General features: G+C 46.7%; 1 protein-coding gene across 4 annotated transcripts in view; it reads right to left on the bottom strand.

Moving 5' to 3' along the window:
• SMARCD3 (SWI/SNF related, matrix associated, actin dependent regulator of chromatin, subfamily d, member 3) overlaps window positions 1-19,863 on the bottom strand; it is a 99,088-nt gene that overhangs the window by 56,557 nt on the left and 22,668 nt on the right. Inside the window, exon 1 of one of the 4 annotated variants that reach the window (XM_067292150.1) lies at window positions 8,035-8,175. The exons of 2 other annotated variants lie outside the window; for them this stretch is intronic. In XM_067292150.1, the coding sequence (XP_067148251.1) occupies window positions 8,035-8,112 (78 nt within the window). In that variant the 5' untranslated portion in view covers window positions 8,113-8,175. Of the gene's footprint in view, window positions 1-1,020; window positions 1,079-8,034; window positions 8,176-19,863 lie in introns of those variants that run through there. One more of the 4 variants, XM_067292154.1, reaches the window with a different exon arrangement.

Raw genomic sequence — 19,863 nt, 5'->3', positions numbered from 1 at the left:
CAAGCCAAACCTACTCTTGATCTAGGTTTGACATCTTCGAACTTCCTTCACTTCTCTTTGCTAGGCATTAAAATGGAGAAAGGTAGAGAAAGGACGAAACCGAGGAAAAGGAGACTGCTCAAGCAAACGAAGCAACATCGTAGACAATATATTCAATCCTACCCTTTGGCCTGCCTCATTTCTTCTCTTCTCCTACTCCTATCTCCTGTATTATCTGCAGATAAAACATCACTCGCAATGCACGAGCCATCTCCCTGCTGCAAGCCCACCAGACTCCCAGCAGACAGAGACAGAAATGCTTTCTCTACCTAAGCATATCTAACAGAAGAACGTGAACAGGACCTTCCCAAAAGCGTCTTCCTCTTTCAAACACATACGCAAGAGAAGACAGTGACAGACAATACTTCACACTATCTTTCGCAATGCTGACATCAAGAAAATGCCACGATACTGAAAAGTACTACAGTACTAGTATATCTTTTGAAAGAGATCTGTGAGGTATCAGTGGCTATGGGTTAGGATCTGTCTCCTCCCCTCTTTCTCATGTTATCTTAGTAGAGGAATGGGATCTGTCTTGAATAAATATCATCCATGGTGAAGGCTGCTGTGCTGACACATCCTCCTTCCTAGGAAACCCTGCATCCCAGACCTGCCTACCCAGCGCAACTCCGTTCTCACCCACGGACCTATCCCTCTTTTTCCTCCAGTGATGCCATATGCATGCGTTACTCCGCATGACTTCAAGAGTTTAACTGGCCAAAGGGCAAAAACGCTGCTAGGTGTAGGAAACGAGGAAGAACACAGTATGCCTCCAGCAGAGGCTGCAGCCCTTAGGCCAAAGAAGGAACACTCTCCCAGCTCTGAGAAGATGAAGCCATGAGTCACTGCGTGTGGAGCAGCTGGGTAAGGCCAAACAGATCAGCACGCAGAGAAAGGCACACAACTGACTGCAGCCAGAGCAGCCGTACTGGTCACAGCACCGGTCCCCATGAATTCTGCTGATTGCCTGCGCTTCCTTACCACTTCTGCATCAGCAAGCGGTCCATCGCTGCCCGGGCTACCTCTTTCCAAAGCTGAACACACTGTCAGCGCAGCAAGCACACCACCTCCACAACACCTGCTGCCAAGTCCCCACCACTACCTTCCACCGTACTGCTTCTCAAGACACCAATCTGGCTCTTCTATTTTCTTCCCTTCCTGACCAAACCTCCTGTCACATCTGATGTCTGCCTCTTTCCTCCTCCTCTTCGCCATTCTTCAAGTGGACTTCTCCTGTCTGACGGCAGAAATGAGACAACAGTGGAGTGGTCCTTTTCTGTATATTTCTACTGCAGAGTCCTTTCTCAGGGGACATCAACATCACGACAGCCAAAATGCTGCAGCAGAAAAAATTATGGCTCCTGACTGAACATACCAGCTGGAGGACAATAATCTGGAGAACTCATAAGTAAAAGAAAATCTCGGGAAAAGCAAAACATCTGCACAAGCCACTGCAGTGTGATATAGCACTGGGTTGTACATACAGCTATTTCCTGCTCCGAAAGACAAAGACACTATCCATCGTGGTACCGTATAGGAGGATTCCGATGACACACAGCGAGCAGCCCTAGGCTCCTGGTTAGCGCAGAAACTGACATATTTTGAGAAAAGCAGCAAAAATTACCAAGTATGTTAATGGTGTATTTATAACAGAAACTGAAAAAGAAGCTACCTGGGCTAGACAACACAGGGTGTCAAGGCATTACAGTAGCCACTAATGTCTATAAGGTGTAAACATAAGCACAAAGAGATGTCAGATGCTGTGTGGACATGAGAGGGGGTAGAAGTAACTAGAAGTAACTGGAACAGTTAAGAAATTTAGGCCAAGCTGATATTCCCTGACGGCAACAGGTGCCTGACTGCACAAATGGTCTCCCAACAGCGGATGTCCTGCTGAGTGTGTCATTTAAAAATGGACTTGCAGAAGTGCAAGAAAAAGGGCTGTACACAGCTTCCCTCCTCTCCTAAGACAACTACAGATGTGATCTCATATGGGTTTTCATTTTTAACGTCTATGAATCCCTTTGAGAGTTAGTAAGCAGGAATGTCAGTATTTCAATTCTTATCTGCCACATTCATCTTCTATTTCCCCAAATCCTAGAATCAGGGTTCAAGTGTTCCACGGCTGTGACTTGCAGGTTCCACCCATTATGAAATAAAAGTCTTTAATTTAGAAAACACTACATTTACATAACTGTGAACTGTAACTTAAGACAAAGCTCAAGTCAGCGATGACCTTTTTATTTCATGCATGTCCATGCACAGCTCAGAACAACTGGACACCCAGCCTCAACCTCAACCTACTTGGATGTAACAAAATGAAAAAACTTTTAAAAAAAGCCATTAGAATTGTATCTAACAAACCCTATATACCATTTTTGAGTTCCATCAGCTTGCTGGTTTTAACAGACCTGATCACATATGCTACTGTGATCTACTGCATGGAATGGATTTTGTGTGAAGAACAACTAATTAGACTAGGTCTCTTCACTCTTTAAAGGGAATGGGAGTGAGAGCAACAGAGCTCTCCAGTGTCATGAGTCGAATGGAGAGAGCGGAGACTGATCAACCGCCCACTGGCTCTTCCAGTACAAGAACTAGACAACAGCTGGCAGGTGACAGAATCAGGTACTTTTTTATATAATATAACCTGCGGAAATTCTCGACACAGAACACTGTGATTGCTAAAGTTTACATGGTTTCAAGGGAACAGTAACTGGACCAACCTACAGAAAGCAAACCCATACAGAGGTACTAAACAGAGGGCACCTCTAGTTCATAAAACTCCTGAGCTACTAAGTGCAGACAGAGTATTTGCAGGAAGCATCACTACGTTTTTGTCTTGCTCCTATGCTTTAATGTAGTCTTCTGCTACGCCCTTAATTGGGGACACAGGGCTAGATGATCCAACGTGACTGTTTTCATGTTCCTACAAAACTTCTTTTTTAAAACACAGAAAAGCCATTCATATTTGTTTAACAAGCCCATTTTGCATAAAATCACACCAAACACTATTAAAACCTTAGATAGAATGAATTTGATTTTTTTCTTAATTACGTGTGATCTTTTTTGTATTTGCTAGCCTGCAGTTAGTCCAGGGTTCGGGCAGGACAAATCTACAGTTTCTACTGCACGGTGCTCAAAAGGGTAAGCAAGGTGACAACGTTATCGCCCCACCAGTCCTCCGCAACATCTTCCCAATCAAATTGGCTCACAGAGGTCAGATCACTTTATTTCTCCAGCCTGCTCTACGCTCGCTCCAAACATCCCCTTCTTTAACGTGACAGAACAGGAAGCAGACATGAAGTAAACCAGCGACTCCATTCGCGAACCCCTTCTCTGATAACGTCCTCGCACGGGCAGCCACACAGAGAACCCTGCGGTAGGTAAGTGGAACAAACTGTCCAGAAACGACTGTTCATGAGGCTCCTTTCTGACCCATTAGTGTTAGCTGATTTATGCTCTGACAAGATAGTATTTATATCCATGAAAATATACAATTAGTAGGATATTCCTCATTAGTAAAGTTACACTTTTTTCCTACCTAATACTCTCCTCGCCGCAGTGATATCTTCTAGTAGTGATCCCTATAGATAGATGACTTGCTGAAAAAACAATTACTTTTATCCACTGAAAGTAGATCACCATTCAGTTTGGGGAGAATAGCTTTAGTTCTTCCCCTTATAGTAAAACAAGTAGCATTTTTTTAATATGCTGAAGCATGAGGAAACAGGGCTGGAAGAGCCCTTGACAGGTCATCCAGCCCTTCTGCTCGTCTCAAAGAAGGGTCACCAGTATCTCCATCATCTTCGACACATGCTTACTTCTTTAACCAGTTCCTAAGAGCCTCCACTGATTTTACAACTTTCCCAACCAATCTCAAACCTTAGGTATTACGAAAAAGAAATCATTTCCTTCCAAACCTAACCACCCTCCATCTTCCATTTTCTTACTGATGCAGTCTTCACAGGCCTCCCACCATCACTGCCCTCTGAGTTACTTTTCTTTTTGCTTATTAGTCATGCAGATGACCAAAACAATATTCCTGTAAGTATATGCTACCGATTTATAATGACGTCTTTATTACTTTCTGCCCCATTTCTTAATCAGGCCAACATTTTACTTGCTTTCGTAGTGGCAGTGGCTGCTGCTGCACACTAGGCAGCCCACAGTGACATTCAGGCCTTCTTCCCGAACGGTTACGGTTCATTTAAAACCCAGCAATGTACGAGGAGATGCACTGCAACGTTTGTTTATGAAACTCATTGCTCATCCTCTTCTCCACATCACTGATAAATCTATCAGATACTCCACACACATCTTCAGGGCACCAGACCTGTCTTTTAGTCTGTTTTCACATTGGCAATGAGTTATTTATCATTATATCATATATTTGTTTACACCATGGTATGCTTTGAAACCCTTCTTTCACTGTAATAAATGCTGTTCCATATAACAGAGTTTCTGTACTTACTGTAAGCGCCTATGACCAGATTTGAGAGGCAGATAAGCAGACAAATAGACAACGGGATCAGTAAAGGTGTCATATAAGGGATGCATAAGTTTGTATAAATTAGCAGTCTTGATGTGAAACTGATATTAAACAGCAGAGATCAGCAGGAACTATGAAAAAACATATATTAAGAGAAAATAAATATGAATAAGGACTTATTTTAACAGGAAGAGCTCCCTAAGCACAGCACAGGGGACAAAGAACAAGATCACTACGGGAAAAAAGGTGATTTGAACTGACACCAGGTATATTTTAAATACAGATACAACTTGATAGTTAAGAAAGGGACATAGACTTTTATACATATACCTTGCGCATAAAAGGCAAGAAGACTGGTTTTGGAAGAAGATTAAAGAGGGAACAGAAAAAGGACACAGAAGCAGATTAAAGAAGTCAGAACAACAGGACAAGAAAATGAACCTCTCAGCAGCTTCCTGAAGACCTCCTGTGAAGAAGACACACGCAAGGTTGACTGTATGAAGTACCAAAGAGGAAAAGATTACTGCAATTGAGTCACAGGAGGATAGATATCTGGAGAAGAGCTTTGACAAGATCTGCACCATTGATCTTCTCAAGGCTATATGGAAAGTTAACCATTTGGGTAAGAAAAGAAAAGAAGAGAGACAGACAAAAATGATATCCAGGCAAGGGGTCCAACCAACAGGGAGGCCTATGATGAGGTCTACTGGATAGGAAAAAAAAATGGGAAGAGGAGTGTCCAGCAGGAAGATTAACAGTTTGGTTTGGGTCAACAAAATTTAAGGCAACAGCTGGACACCCAGAGGGAGATGTCATAAAGATGGGCTGAAATGTACTACTGGACAGTAGAAAACACATCAATAAAGAGATAAATCAGCATAAAGATGTCATTAAAGCCATGTTAATCCATAAAAATGCTAGAAATAGAGCAGAGAGCAAAAAAGAACAAAGCGAAAGATGAAGCCTTAGGAAAAAAAACCCTTTCTCTCCGCCCACAGAAACAACGCACAAGACCCTGATGAAACAAAATAGGAATAAGAATTATAAAAATACACAAAAAAAAATCTAACCTTGTTTAAATAACAAAGGGCTAACCAGACATATAACAAACTATCAAGAATTCAAGCAGGATGAGGATGAAGTATCGCCCTTGAGATCTTTTAACCATTAAGATATTTCACATTACGGGGGTGTCCCATTTGAATGGGACAAAGAGGGAAGAAGACTCCTTCCACGCTGGCAATATGGAAAAGAAGAACAAAAGCAAGATTAAGTATACAAGAGCAAAGGGCAAAGTGACCTCAGCAAAGGAGCATATGTTTCTAGAAAGATCAAGTGAATCCAAATTCTAATCGCTCTCAGGAAATGCTGCGAAATTTTCCTTTTCATTAAAGTGTTCACATAGCAAAAATTTTTCTCACAACATTCTACCTCTATTTACATCCCCCCTATCTTTGCCAAAAAAAATAATGCCTGCAATAATCAAATAAATACAAAGATAAAAAAAATAAAAACTTAAAGAAGAGGTTTTTCCTGAAGTGAGAGCAGACTCTGACTCGAAGGAATTCTGATAAAGTTTAATTTTTCAAGGACTTAATTCAAATACTGCCACACTGTATGTGGTAGTAAAACTGAACAGCTAGCAAGATGTGAACACAAGGCAACGGCTGTGATGGCACGTTCATTTATTTGGGAGAACACAGCACCTGAAGAGGTAAAAGGAAGTATGATTTTTTTTTCTCTTTTTTAAGTAATGGAAGACTGACTACCTCAACTTGTGCTTTGATCAAAAGATACCTGAGACGAGGAAGAGACTGATGAAAAGAACAAATAGGGAAGCAAAAGCCAAACTGAAGAAGATCAACATAGAGGGCAGGGTAGGTAAGGGTAGGGTCATACAGGAGGTTTTCAGGCAAGAGAATAACAGACAAGAAGCCCCAGCCTCACTAACAGCTAGCAAGAAGATGACATGCAAATGCAGATATTCCATGCAAATGCAGATATTCAAGTAAGATGCCACTAGTGGCTGAATTCCCAGTGCAAGTCAGACTTTTTTAGCATCCAAATAACTAACGGAAACCAGTTCTGCTGTATTAATTCCGGTATAAATTAAAAATTCCAGTGCTTAAGAGGACAGCATGCTCATTTCAAATGAAGTCCAGCTAGATGTAGAAGAAACACAATCACGTAACTATTTTAGCCACTCTTCTTGATACTGAAGGAAGTCCATTGGTGTGCAAATGCCAACAGAAACCTCGGAAAAGGAAAAAGCATTCCATATGCCAGCACGTCCCAACTCGCCTATGCTTCAGCCTCGCTACAGTCATCCTGAGCCAGAACATCTTAACGACCCGCGTGTCCACAGCAAAACCACTGCCACAAACCTGCACACCAACCACTCGGTCATTTCTGTACATCTGCCAATCTAGCAACAGACGGCTCCTGCACGTTGGCACCATGTCACCTGTTCGCTGCTCTCACCAAAACAGAATGCCACCTAGAAGTCCTCAGCCTTGCAGGTCTCACCATATCCAGGATCTGCGGGTCACCGGCTAGATTCTACGCGTCTGGAGCAAGCCTGAATTACGGAGACAATTTCGCAGCCTGCAGAGGGTTCCCCAGATTTCTGTTAACGCGGCACAAGAACCCCCACCTGATGTCTTCGAAAAGAAGGTGTCGTAGAATGTGCCAGAATCCTCAGGAGAGAAAACACCCAGGACTGTTGGTAACCAAATAATATCTGCATTCCTTTGGACTTTTCGGTAATCTTTTTTTTCTTAAATGTATATCTATATAAGAAATCCAAATGTTATAAATGGTGACTGCATTCAACCATTAGAGAGGCATCTAAAAAACATGGTTTCCAATGACAGCAAAACAGGGATCAGCATTTCCCCTTAAAAGGCGATTGAAGACCCGATGCTTAAACAAAAGCTAGAAAATTTTTAAGGACCTGAAGGATTCCTTTAATTAACCATGGCACCCCGAAATTCTCTTGTGGGCGAGTGCCTATAGACTGTCACGGATCTGCAGAGCTAATCTCCTCAAGCCCCTGAAAGTCACCTGTTAAGTAGCCAGAGGATACACAAGAGCCAAGTCTGGAGACAAGAACCAGAGGCAGCACCACAAGGCTCCATCAGGCTTTCATCAGAATTGTTTTTCAAAACACAAGTTTGATTACAGAACAAAGTGTCCTACAAGCCCATCTGGGTCAGATCCAGTGCAGATTCCGCACTGTGAACAGGCTCAAAAGAACGCTATTCACCATTCATGGAGAATCAAAGCAAAAAATCACAGCACACATCCCCCCAGACGCAAGCCTGTACCGTCAGCGAATCGGTACGTATTCTGGGGGCTTTGCAGACCCCGGTGCCCTCCTGGCAAGGCGGCTACCAGCGCCCCAGGAGCACGCTGCGGGAGCCGATCCAGCCCAGCACAGAGCCTCCAGTTTCCACTCATCCCTCTATTCAGAGCCAGCCAGCTCACTAACTTTCCCGACTCACCACCCCATGGACCAGAAACTCAAAAAGTTTGCTTTTCGTAGCTTTGCGAGCCCCTCCTGTAACTTCATCTGTAGCCATCAGGGTCTGCTCAGCCTCTCTCACTCTCTCTCTTCCTCTTTCTTTCCCTTTTCTGCCTTTTTCTCCAACTCTCCCCTCTGAGTCCTGCTGGGCTCTCACACTTCTAATAGCGCGGAGTGGGGAGGGGGCCCCTTCAGGGCCTTCCTGACGGCCCACTCGCGCGAAGCCTCAGCTGCTGCATTCCTCCGCTGATAAGCCAGAAATAGTTTGTGCTGCCGGGTTCTGTGTGTTTACTCGGCAGGGACAGAAAATCCAGCTTTTTAAACCTCTCTGTCCAAACACCAGAGATAAGCGGGAGGCAAACTGAAAACACGCCTCAGCTCTTTAGTAGCGGCGCCGCAGCCTCTCCTCCTCAGCGCGAGGGGATGGTAAATTCTGGGGCAAGGGGGAAGGGGGAGGGGGCAACTCCAGCGATGACATAAACTCGGTGCCTCCTCGCAGAGAGACTTTTCCCACTAGAAAATGCAGCAGGCAAGCGGTGAGAAACAATGGTTTTCCCTTGCTCCCGCTGCTCCTCCGGCACCGCATTTCCAGGCCTTTTCCCCAGAGACCTGGCAGGCAGCACACAGAAACATTCGCTGGCAGCGTTTCCAGCACATGAGACTGCGAGCTAACCCCTTTGGACAAGAGGGAGGAACAGCAGGAGGCAGAAAGCTGGGAACAGGGAGGGACAGCGTGCGAAAGCGAGGGGAAAGAAAGAGTGCGGGAGCGGCGGAGGAGGGGGCGGGGGGCAGCATGGCGGCGGGGGCGCAGCGCGGCGGCGGGCGCAGCGCCGGCTTCGCTTCCACCGCCCGCCGCCTCCCCGCAGCCGCTCCCGGCGACCGCCCTCGGGACGCTTCGGTGCTGCTGCGCCGGGGCCATCGCAGACCCCGGGTGGCCGACAGACGGGGACGAGCCGTTAACACCACCGCTGCCATTACACACTGGGGCCGGTTGCTGCCGCTCGCACAAAGCCCCCCTCCCCCACCGCGCGTGTGCGACAAGGCGCCGGGTGCCAGGACGCTGCGGGGACTGTGGAGCCCGCCGCTGCACCCGCACTGGCAGGGGTGAAGCGGGGCCGCCGGGCACCCTGGCTCGGGCCTGGCGGCGCTGGTGGCGGCAGCCATTCCGCGCGGCGGCGCCGGCTCCTCCGTAATGGCAGAGCGGGCGGCGGCGGCAGCGGCCTGGGGCGGCGAGCTGCCTGCCCACAGCTCCTCCGTGCCTGCGCTCGCGAGGGCTCCCCGTTCCCCCTCTGCCTACCGCAGCGATAGGGGAGATGTTGCCAGGTCACAGGAGGGGGTTATCTTACTGCTCTGCTTGAAATCTTTGTCTAGGGGCTGTGAATTTTCTAGCAAGACCACGAGCAGCAGAGAATCAGATCTCAGACAATTAAATAAATAAATTTCTGCTCTCAGCCAGCACTAAGCACAGAGAAGACACCAAATTAGCCAGCAGCGAACAGCAAGCCATGAATATCACACAACCCTTTCCACATGAGGATGAAGGCAACAACCTCCGCTGATTTTTCAGGGTGACCCCAACCCGAGCACCACTCTGTGTGGACACCCATGGGAATTACAGAAATTTTGGGACGGTGGGCATTGCTGCCTGTTCCCCCTCCCCCCTCAATCTAGTCTATTCGTAAGGAACATGCCCAGTAAAGCAGCATGGACTTATTCTGTGCAAAAACCCCTTCCTGAGATTCTGGCTGGCTTGAATCAAACACACTTTATCTGGAAACAAGCCGCATGGTGCCAGCGTGCTTGGCAAGGTGGCAACGGGCCTGTGTCTCTGCAATTCTTCTTAGATCCCCAAAGCGCGCACCCCTGTCAGCTCCCGCCTTGCAAGCCCTTTCCCCGGCTCCCAGCACAACAACGTGCTGATTTTTCTTTAGAGATCACACCGGCTGCCGCGCTTGCTAAAGAGCGCCGCAGCTTTCACTGCAGTGGGATTATTGACACATGTCTTTGTGCAGGTGTTGCTGCTGCCGTTGCTAAAGGGGAACCGGATTTAGGTCCTGATTCCGTGGGAACGGTACAAACAAACAGCTGAAGACGTGCCCAAGCCCAGGGCGCCTCGTAGGTGGCTTCAGGCAACAACAGCCGGGCGCGGCCTGGAGGCCTCCAAGCAGCCCCGACCCCGAGGCACCGGCCCGGCCCGCGTCCCCCCCCACCGCCGCCGCCCGCAGCTGCCCGCGCTCCCGGCGCCGCGGGACGGGACGGGACGGGACGGGACGGGGCTGCTCCGCCGGGCGGGCGGGCGGCCGCCCCAGCCCCCCGCAGTGGCGGGCGCGGCCGAGGGCTGCGGGCTGCGGCGCGGCGCGCAGTCCCCCCTCGCGTCCCCCCGCGCTCCTCCGCCAGCACCAACGGCACCGAATGGCAACGGCGCGCCCGGCACGGGCAGGGCGCGCGCCAGCCGCGGGCGGACGGGCGGGCGGACGGACGGACGGACGGACGGACGGCGCCGCGCCGGGCCGAGCCGAACCGGGCCGCCCCGAGGCGGGCGGGCAGGCGGGCGGGCGGGCGGCGGCCGGTCTCCCGCGGGCCCGAGCGCGGCAGCGCGCATGCCCGGCGCGGCTCCCGTGAAGGTCAGCCCGCGGCCTAGCGGGGACGCGCGGGCAGCGCGGCCTTAACCCCTTCCGCGCCGCGCGCAGGAGCGGGGCCGCACCGCGGGCGGAGGCGGCAGGCGGCAGGCAGCCGCCCTGCACGGCCCGGCGCTGCCTCCCGCCGCCCCCGGGGCCGCCCCCTCTGCGGGGCGCCGGAGCGCGGCCCGCGCCGCCCCCGCCCGTGGCGCGCTGCGGGCTTTGGGGGCTTTTATTCTTCTGAGCAGTCGCAGGGAATGAGCTGCGGTTGCCCCCGTCTCCTCGTTCCGCTCCGAAGCGGGAGGGTTCGTTACGGGGCGCTGCTGAATGGCAGGTCACTGCAAGGCAGCACGAACTGTGCTCCACCCGGATGCTCTCGGCAGCGAGCCCGCAAAGGAATTTCCTTAAAAGAACATCGGATAACGAGGCCCAGCGCTTGAAAGTTGGGGGGGGGGGGGGAGATTCACTGTCGCCATGGACAGAATAAGTCCTGAAGGATTAAAAAAAAATGTTCATGTAATAATAAAACTCGGCTCTTGGCGTTATTGATAGTTCTCAAGGTGCTTCAGAAAGGAAGTCAGTACAACTATGGCTTTTTTTGCAAATGGAAACGAAGGTATAAATGAATGGAAGTGACTCGCCCAACCTCACCTAGCTAAGGATTGAACCCGTTTCCTGCGATTCCTCCGCTCACCGCGGTGCTGCGAAGAAAAACCAGCGCATAAGGCCTGTGCGCAAAAGGATGAGGGCTACGGCGCAAGAATGACCTCCCCCAAACTGCAACTGCCTGACTTTGTAAATTAAATAATTTTACTTTAAATCTGTCCTGTTCTTCTATTTTCCCTGTGTTTTCTCATAAAATGTGGGAAATGAGTATGTTTTAAAAAGCGCCTGATTCAACACAAATATCTTTCTCTTCCCCAACTGCTACAACTACGTAGGTAGCTCCTGGACATTTCTGGCCTAGAACATGTCAGCAGCACAGGGCTGGCTCTACAACAGTTGTATTCCTTTACTAGTTTTTGAAGGTTGAGCCGCCTGTGGAGCTCCTTCAGTCCCTCCATTGCTCCCTTCAAGCTCCCCTTGTGCTATATTCCCAACTCATTTCATTTCAAGGAAAGCCTGAAATTCTCCCTCCTCACCTCTTGGGGCTCTGGAGGCCGCCTCTGTCCAACCAGTTTGTTTGCTTTATTTTTCTTTTTTTTTTTTAATTCTGTGTTATTTTTCAAGCTTTTAATATTTTTAAGCTATAGTGATCAGGCTGTAAAAGCTGGAAATGATAAGGTGGTGTTTTTTAAGGGTATGTTTGTAGCTGCCTTCTATTTCCTAATCTACAGGTAATTAAGTAGATAAAACTGCTGGTTGTCCTAAAGAGGCATGGTTTCTCTCATCCAATTTTCACTCAAGTCAACAGGGCTCTATCCACTGAAATATTAAAATAACCTTAAAACAACAAAATATTCTCTACAGTTTTAGAACTGATGTAATATGGCACAGAAAAAGTACTGAAAATCAGGCAGAAAATGTCCCAAGGTTGAACCTTTGCTTATTATAATAATGTTTTTTCAAGAAAAAGAAAAGGCTTGGGGAAAGAAATAGCAACTAGGTCCTGAGTTCAGAATTATTCAATATTCTCATTAACAGTCTCAATAATGATCAAGAGAACATGCTTATTAAATTTGCTAGCAGCATAAAGTTGGGGGGGGGAGAATTACAGGTATACTGGGAGAGAAGATTAAAATTAAAATCCTGAGAAGCTGGAGAAGTAGTCTGAAAAAACAGGCATAGTTCAATAAGAAATATTGCAAGGTTCCACATCAAGGTAGGAATAATCAACTACATAAACACAGGATGGAGAACAACCGCTAGAGAGTAGTTTTTGAGAAAAATATTTGAGGAGTAACAGATCATAAGCTGAATGTGAATCAACAATATTACACCCCCACAAAATAAGCAGACAAACCATAAGAGCATTAGCAGTGGATGCTGCCCCACTTCTCTCTTCCCCTTGGTGGCAGCAGAAGCAGTGACAAGGACACTCTAGATCCTTCTCCTCATTCTATCTCTGCTTCTTTCCCATCCTTCCTCCTTTTCATGGCACAGTTGGGATACGGCTGAGGAACCCTTCTGAACTAATCCTGCTGTCCTAAGAATCGTTAATGTTTCAACTGGACTATTCTTTGCAGTTTGGGGCTCTGTGCATCAAAGAAAATGTAGTGGAAAGGGATGAAGATGGTTCAGAGAACAGTAAGTGTGGTCAGAACTGTAAAGCCTGAAGAGGGAAAGAGGAAATAACAGTCTTCAAATATCCAAAGGCTGATGCAAATAAGGGAAAAAACTTCTCCATAGCACAAGAAATAATGGGCTGAAATTGCACCCAAGGAAATTTAGGTTAGATATTAAAGAAGAGTAGAGCAGTAAATGCAGAGATGTTCTGGAGCGGCTTGCCCAGCAAGGATGTGGAGTCTCCATCACTGAAGGTCTTTAAGAACAGGTCAGACAAGCAGAGTGATCTGGACAAGCAGTCCAGAGTGAGGTAGGTGGCATTGATTCTGTCTTAGAAAAGGATAGTTGGAAAGAGAATAAGCATCTGATTGCTAAAACAATATGACAATTAGGAATCTAAATATGCAGATTGCACTAACTATTTTCCAAATCTACCTGCAGTGAAGAAATACCATAGGAAAGAAGACTTGAAACAAAGGCAAGAAAGAATAAATGTGGGCAAAAAAGCATGTGTGTCTATCTCCAGAGGTTCCAAGCATCCTTCTACAGAGGTGCAGAGATAACTACAAGCTTACATCCTGATTATTTTTAAAAGCAATCAAAGACAACAGCAGGGATGTCAAAAGATGGAGAAAAAGATACGTAATACTATAGGATGCAAAATGATGAGTCCTCATTCAACCATATCGCCATACTTCCGTATTTCAACCGTATCAACCATACTTGTTTTATCCAACTCTGCACAGTCCTGTGCGACCTCACAGTATGCTGTCCAGTCCCACTGTGCTTCTACCTATCTCCACTCTTTCATCCTCACCAAAACCACTTTCCACAGGTTGTGCAGTGACATCCGTGCATGGCTTCTCTCCTTCACTTAGCAGAGAAGCTGAGTGCTACAGGCAGCCCACAATACTCCTCCGTTATTTTCCAGGCAAGGGCCAGAGCAGAGCTGCCAACTATAAAAAGTTAGTAGGAAGACTTGGATTCGGGAAGGAGAATAGAGAAGAGAAGAGACTGTCCTGGAATAGATTTTCATTTTTCAAAAGTGGTGGAAATAAAGGAATACTTGGTTGCTCAAGCCTTTAGCATCCACCATGGGTTTAAGTTCTTCCCCAAGACTACGTCCTAACCTTCTAGTGTGACAGTTCAGAGTGGAAACTAACAACAACTGCCCTGCTTTTCTTCTATTAGTATGTCTTCTGAAGCTCAACGAAATTTTCAGGTAGCACTGTATCAAAGGCTTCACTGAAGTCTAGATAAACTAGATATACTGTTTCCCTTGTCTAAAAAATTAGTTATCCAAGAAGGATATTAGGTTAGTAAACTCATGCTGCCTTTTATCCCATCTACCATTTATGTCCTCATCATGTTCTGTTATTTTCTCTTTCAAAATTCATTCTTCAGCATCGCATGCAGTTGGGATCAGACCAATGTGACTGCCTGGAGCACCTTCACACTTCTCTAATGTAGGAAAGCCAACAGGATTTCCTGTTTCTTTATCAGGAAAAAAGAATTTCTGAAAGCCCACTTTGATTAATATTAATAATGCTAAGATTATATCCAGTTCTTACTCAAAATTCAGCTGGAAAAAGATCTTTAGTTTGAGCAAATCAATAATAAGTAAGTACTGACTGAAGGAAGTATTAATATCCGCAGCTAAGGAAGAAGTGAGAAAGCACTAGCAGAAAGCACTAGGAGACTGGAGAAAGCACATAACCAAAGAAGGAAAGCAGAGCAATCTTGGCATAGACTAACAAATCCACCTCCCATTTCAGCTAAACTAGTAGAACAATTATTAGGTGAATAAAACCACAACGGACTCAGAGCACAATGGAACTGAGACCAGTAAGTAATATTGGTGAGCGTAAAAGAACTGTGTTGCCAGACAAGCCCAAGTGTCTTTTTAAAAGATTTTATTTTGCAGAATAATTACAACAATTGCAAGGAGATTACCCCCCAAAAAGTAAGTTTTCATCTCAAACAATACATAATTAGAGCAAACATCAGTGAATTTTTGGAAAATGGCAGCCAGTGGGAAAATGACAAATGTAATTTAAAGGCAATTTAGTAAAATATTATTATATGTCTGAAGTTCTTAACATGAACATGATTTGTATGTAATGCCAGGCAAAATAAATATTAACTGAAAAGTTCTAAACAAAAGGGGATTACAAATGATAAAATCAAGTGGAAAGGAAGTGGCTATTAAGGACTCCAAGGATAAGTGTTATATCCAGATTTTTTTACCATCTTCCTTAAAGATCTAAAAGAGGGGAGTAAAAGGCATGTTGATTAAGTCCTCAAATGACAAGATTCTGGGGAACTTTCATAGCCAGTGAGGACAGAGGAAAAAATTCAAATGGGCCTAATGTTAGACATAAGACTTAGACTGGAAAAACGCAAGCAGACGGCGGAAGATAAATCCTGAGGTGAAGGAATGTCTATGTTGTGGTATGTCTGTAGAAGCAGACTAGACAGTTTTCTAATCTTTTCAGCTTTCCGTTCTCCTAGTACATAAATGCATATATGAAGTCAAAGAAATACGGAAACGCCAGGCACGGCAGCTCACGTCACAGAGACATGATTACAGGACAGCAGACTTTCAGCTAAAGATCTTTTCTGAGCAAGGGTATTGCAAAAGCAGCAGACCCCCAGCACAATAAGTCGCTTCTCTCCTCATCTCTCCCACCGCAGTACGGGCACAGCAGGTTGGCAGATCACAGCCCCGGGCAGCAAACGGCGTTCGGCGACGGGCTGTGAAGCCACAAAGCGTGCACAGAAGCGCACTGCATGTGCTCCCAGGAGAAACGGGTTTAAACGGCGAGGGACATAAATGGTGGCACTAATTACTCATTAAACACAAATGGACCTCAAGACATATGTGGGGGGTGGAAGAAACCTAAGCTGAAACATTATGGCATTCAGTGCTTTGCAAAATAAATAGAACGTACAGGGATACAATGGAAAAACTCAAATGGCACGGGGAATGTATATATGTGTGTGTGTGTGTGTGTGTGTGTGTGTGTGTGTGAACTGTGAGAGGGAAAAGAGTATGTGCTGTGCCTTATGTCGTATTATCGGTGACATTTCACTGTTCTTCCCATTCTTGGAATTCAGCTGTGTCTCGGGCCCAGCAGCACCACGTGCTATAGATACGGACAATATGGTCGCTGTCCTTTACCGGTCACAGGCAAAGTCAGCAGATGGAAACGGAAAGAGCGCAGCCTGACAGAGGCAGCACCGGTCGCGGTGACAGGCAGCGGACTTGGCACACCAGCCGTTTAGCTCTGCTCATTCCGAACAGCCACCAAATTCCTGCTCTGCGCACCCCACCCTCAGCACCTGTTTTCTGACCAATTTATACCCCGCCTGCAACTTGAAACCACAGGAACAACGCGCTTGGGGGGGGTTTGACTACCCTGCTCTCTCCTGGGAAACCAGGCTGCTTCGTTCCCGAGAGAGACGCTCCAGCGCTCAGATGTTGCGCCCAAGCTAGTACGTGTACATACGATACAGCAGTGCTGACTGCTGATTTTATATATATATATATATATATATATATGATTATATTATATATGGCAAATAATAAGGCACAAGCCTCTGCTAAGATCATAGAGAGAAAGGCTTTCTGGATTGTTAGTTATCAACCCAAGGGTGACAAGAAAAGCAGAAAAATATGTCGCTAAACCTCGGTAGTTAATATTCCAGATAGTAAATCTGGAGTAGGATATTCATCTAGTGTAAAAAAACATTAAAAAGTTAAAAAAAAACTGGTGAAAATTTTATGTAACTGAAGCTAAATGACTAATATTCCAGCCATAGGGAATACGGGGAGCAGAATACTGGAAGAAAAAAACCTACAAACATAAAAAAGCTTGTAAAATTTCTCTTTAGAAAAGCTTCTTTGTCGGTAACATAACTGATTCCTTTGCTACTTTTATCTGATCAGTAACAACTCTTCCACTTATCTGATTTTGCCTTCAACCAACACTGCTACCTTTCGGATTTTTTCATCATCAACTTCCTTCTCTCCAACCAATGCTTTTTTTCCCAGTTTCTCCACCTACTCCTGCCTTTCCAGCCAATCCTTCCTTCCTGCAATCAAACTGTTGTCATTGCATATCTCACCACGGCAATTCTGTCTCTTCTGAACTTTGCAAATGCTTTTTGACTCTGATTAAATCCGCTTGGAATGCTGATGACAAAAATTTGCTCTGAAACTGTCTCAGATGCCGAATAAAAGAGTAAGAAAGCGCCCGCTTATGCATCCATCTTCTCTGCTTGCTGGTTTTACCCCACCCTGCCACAGCTTTGCCGTGCATTTATCATGCCTCAGGGCTGCAAGAGGTATGTCACCAGTCCCAGTTCCTCATCAGAAATAATTTAATGAGGGATCATTTGCAGGCCTACGCCCCTCCCCCTTGTTATGGCCTTACCATTAGGCTTATCATTTCTTTTCCCTGTTTCTCCCTTTATATGTTAACTCCCTTACTTATCAGAGAACCGGTTCTGCGGACACTCTTGCACACTCACGGGACACAGCGCTCTGGTATCTCAAACCAGATGAGGCCCTGAAGAACACCTTCGGGAAACAGCTCCATTCCGTCCGGCAGCTGGAGAAGAATGGACCACGTACAACTAACACAGTTAAGAGTCTTTCAACTTCTAATCTCGTTGCAGTCTCACAAAATAAAAATGCTTTAGGCTTCTCATTGCAGCAGGGACCCAAAGACACAGCATGAACGAGAGCAGGAGTCAGTCACACCCTAGGCTCTTTCGGTCACTTAGTTTTGGCTAGAGCACAGACGACGCTCTCCTAAGGCTTATCAAGACATGACTCTCTTGATTCCTATTGCAGCGGTGCGACATCTGCTCCTAGACAGGTCTTTTCCCTCTCCTGCAGGATCCTCTCTGCTTCCTTCCCCATCCCATAGGCACACTGAATTCTGAGGTAGCCGATCCGCTCACACGACTGGACGTGCTGATGGAGGTCTACAAGCTCTTTGGGAAGGACAAGGCCAGGAAGGCAAGGAAGGGGAGCTACCCTTTACGGGAGAGAGCAGCTGGAACACCTGGAGCTCTGCCGGGGGATGGACGATGAACCGGCTGAGTGTTTATAGTCATGATCAGCAGGCAGACCAACACTGATGTCTGCCACAGAACCCCCAATGAGGAGGAAGAGGAAGATGAGGCCTTCTTCAGACAACTGGAAGAAGCCTCGTGTTCACAGGCCCCGGTCCTCATGGGGAACTTGAACCATCCCAATATCTGCTGGAGGGACAACATAGCAGGGCACAAGCAATCCAGGAGGTTTCTGGAGTGCATTGATGACACCGTTCTAACGCAGGCGATCGAGGAGCCGATGAGGAGAGAGGTTCTGCCGGACTAACAAGGAAGAACTGGCCAGGGATGCAATGGTCAGGGGCAGCTTTGGCTGCAGTGAGCATGAGATGGTGGAGTTCAGGATCATGAAATAAGGGAACAAAGCAGAAAACAGGATCACAGCCCTTTAGGAGAACAGACTTTGGCCTGTTTGGGAATCTGCTGGGAAGAATCCCATGGGATATGGCCTTGGAGAAAAGAGGGGTCCAGGAAAGCTGGTTGATTTTCAGAGATCTCCTTCTTCAAGTTCAAGATTGGTCCATCCCAACGACCAGAAAATCAAGCAAAGGCGGCAGGAGGCCTGCATGGATGAACAAGGAGTTCCTGACCATAAAAAGGAAGCATACAAGAGGTGGAAGCAGGGACAGGTGACCTGGGAGGAATATACGGACACTGTCTGAGCATGCAGGGATGGAGTTAGGAAAGCCAAAGCCCATCTGGAGTTGGATCTGGTGAGGGATATGAAGGGCAACAAGAAAGGATTCTGCAAGTACATCAGGGCCCACTGCTGAATGGGGAAGGGGACCTGGTGAAAAAGGGCATGGAAAAGGCTGAGGTACTTGATGCCTTTTTCGCCTCAATCATTACTGGTAAGACTGGTCTTCAGCAAACCCAGGCCCCTTAGACCAGTGGGAAAGTCCGGAGCAAGGAAGACCTACCCTCGGTGGAAAAGAATCCAGTTAGGGAATTTTCAAACAAACTGGATATACGCTAGCTGATGTTATTGTGAGGCCACTCTCAGTTATCTTTGAAAGGTCATGACAACTGGGAGAGGTTCTTGAGGACTGGAAGAAAACAAATGTCTCTGCTATCTTCAAGGACAACGAAGAGGATCTGGGGAACTACAGGCTGCTCAACCTCATCTTGATCCCTGGGAAGAATGAAGCAAATCCTCCTGGAAAGCATTTCCAAGCACATGAAGGACAAGAAGATGATTGGGAGTAGTCAGCATGGATTTACGAGGGGGAAATTGCGCTTAACAACCTGACAGCCCTCTACGATGAGATGACTGGCTTGGTGGGTGAAAGGGTAGCAATGGATATTATTTATCTTGACTTTAGTAAGGCTTTTGATACTGTCTCCCATAACATCCTCATAGACAAGCTGATGAAGTATGGACTAGACAAGTGGACAGTGAGGTGGACTGAAAACTGGCTGAACTGCTGGGCTCAAAGATTTGTGATCAGCAGCACAAAGTCCAGCTGGAGGCCATTCATGAGTGGAGTACCCCAGGAGTCGATACTGAGCCCAATACTGTTTAATATCTTCATTAATGACCTAGATGAAGGGACACAGTGCACCCTAAGCAAGATTGTAGACGATACAAAACTGGGAGGAGTGTTTGATATGGCAGATAGTTGTGTGGCCATTCAGAGGGACCTTGACCGGCTACGGAAGTGGGCAGAGAGGAGCCTCATGAAGTTCAACAAAGGCAAGTGCGAAGTCCTCCACCTGGGGAGGAACAACCCCCATGCAGCAGTACACGCTGGGGGCTGATTAGCTTGAAAGCAGCCTTGCAGAAAAAGCCCTGGAGGTCCTGGTAGACAAAAAGGTGAACGCCGGCCAGCAATGTGCCCTTGCTG

The sequence above is a fragment of the Apteryx mantelli genome, chromosome 2 (assembly GCF_036417845.1).
Source record: "Apteryx mantelli isolate bAptMan1 chromosome 2, bAptMan1.hap1, whole genome shotgun sequence".
Taxonomy (NCBI): Eukaryota; Metazoa; Chordata; class Aves; order Apterygiformes; family Apterygidae; genus Apteryx; species Apteryx mantelli.
This window is presented reverse-complemented; position numbering and strand designations above follow the sequence as displayed.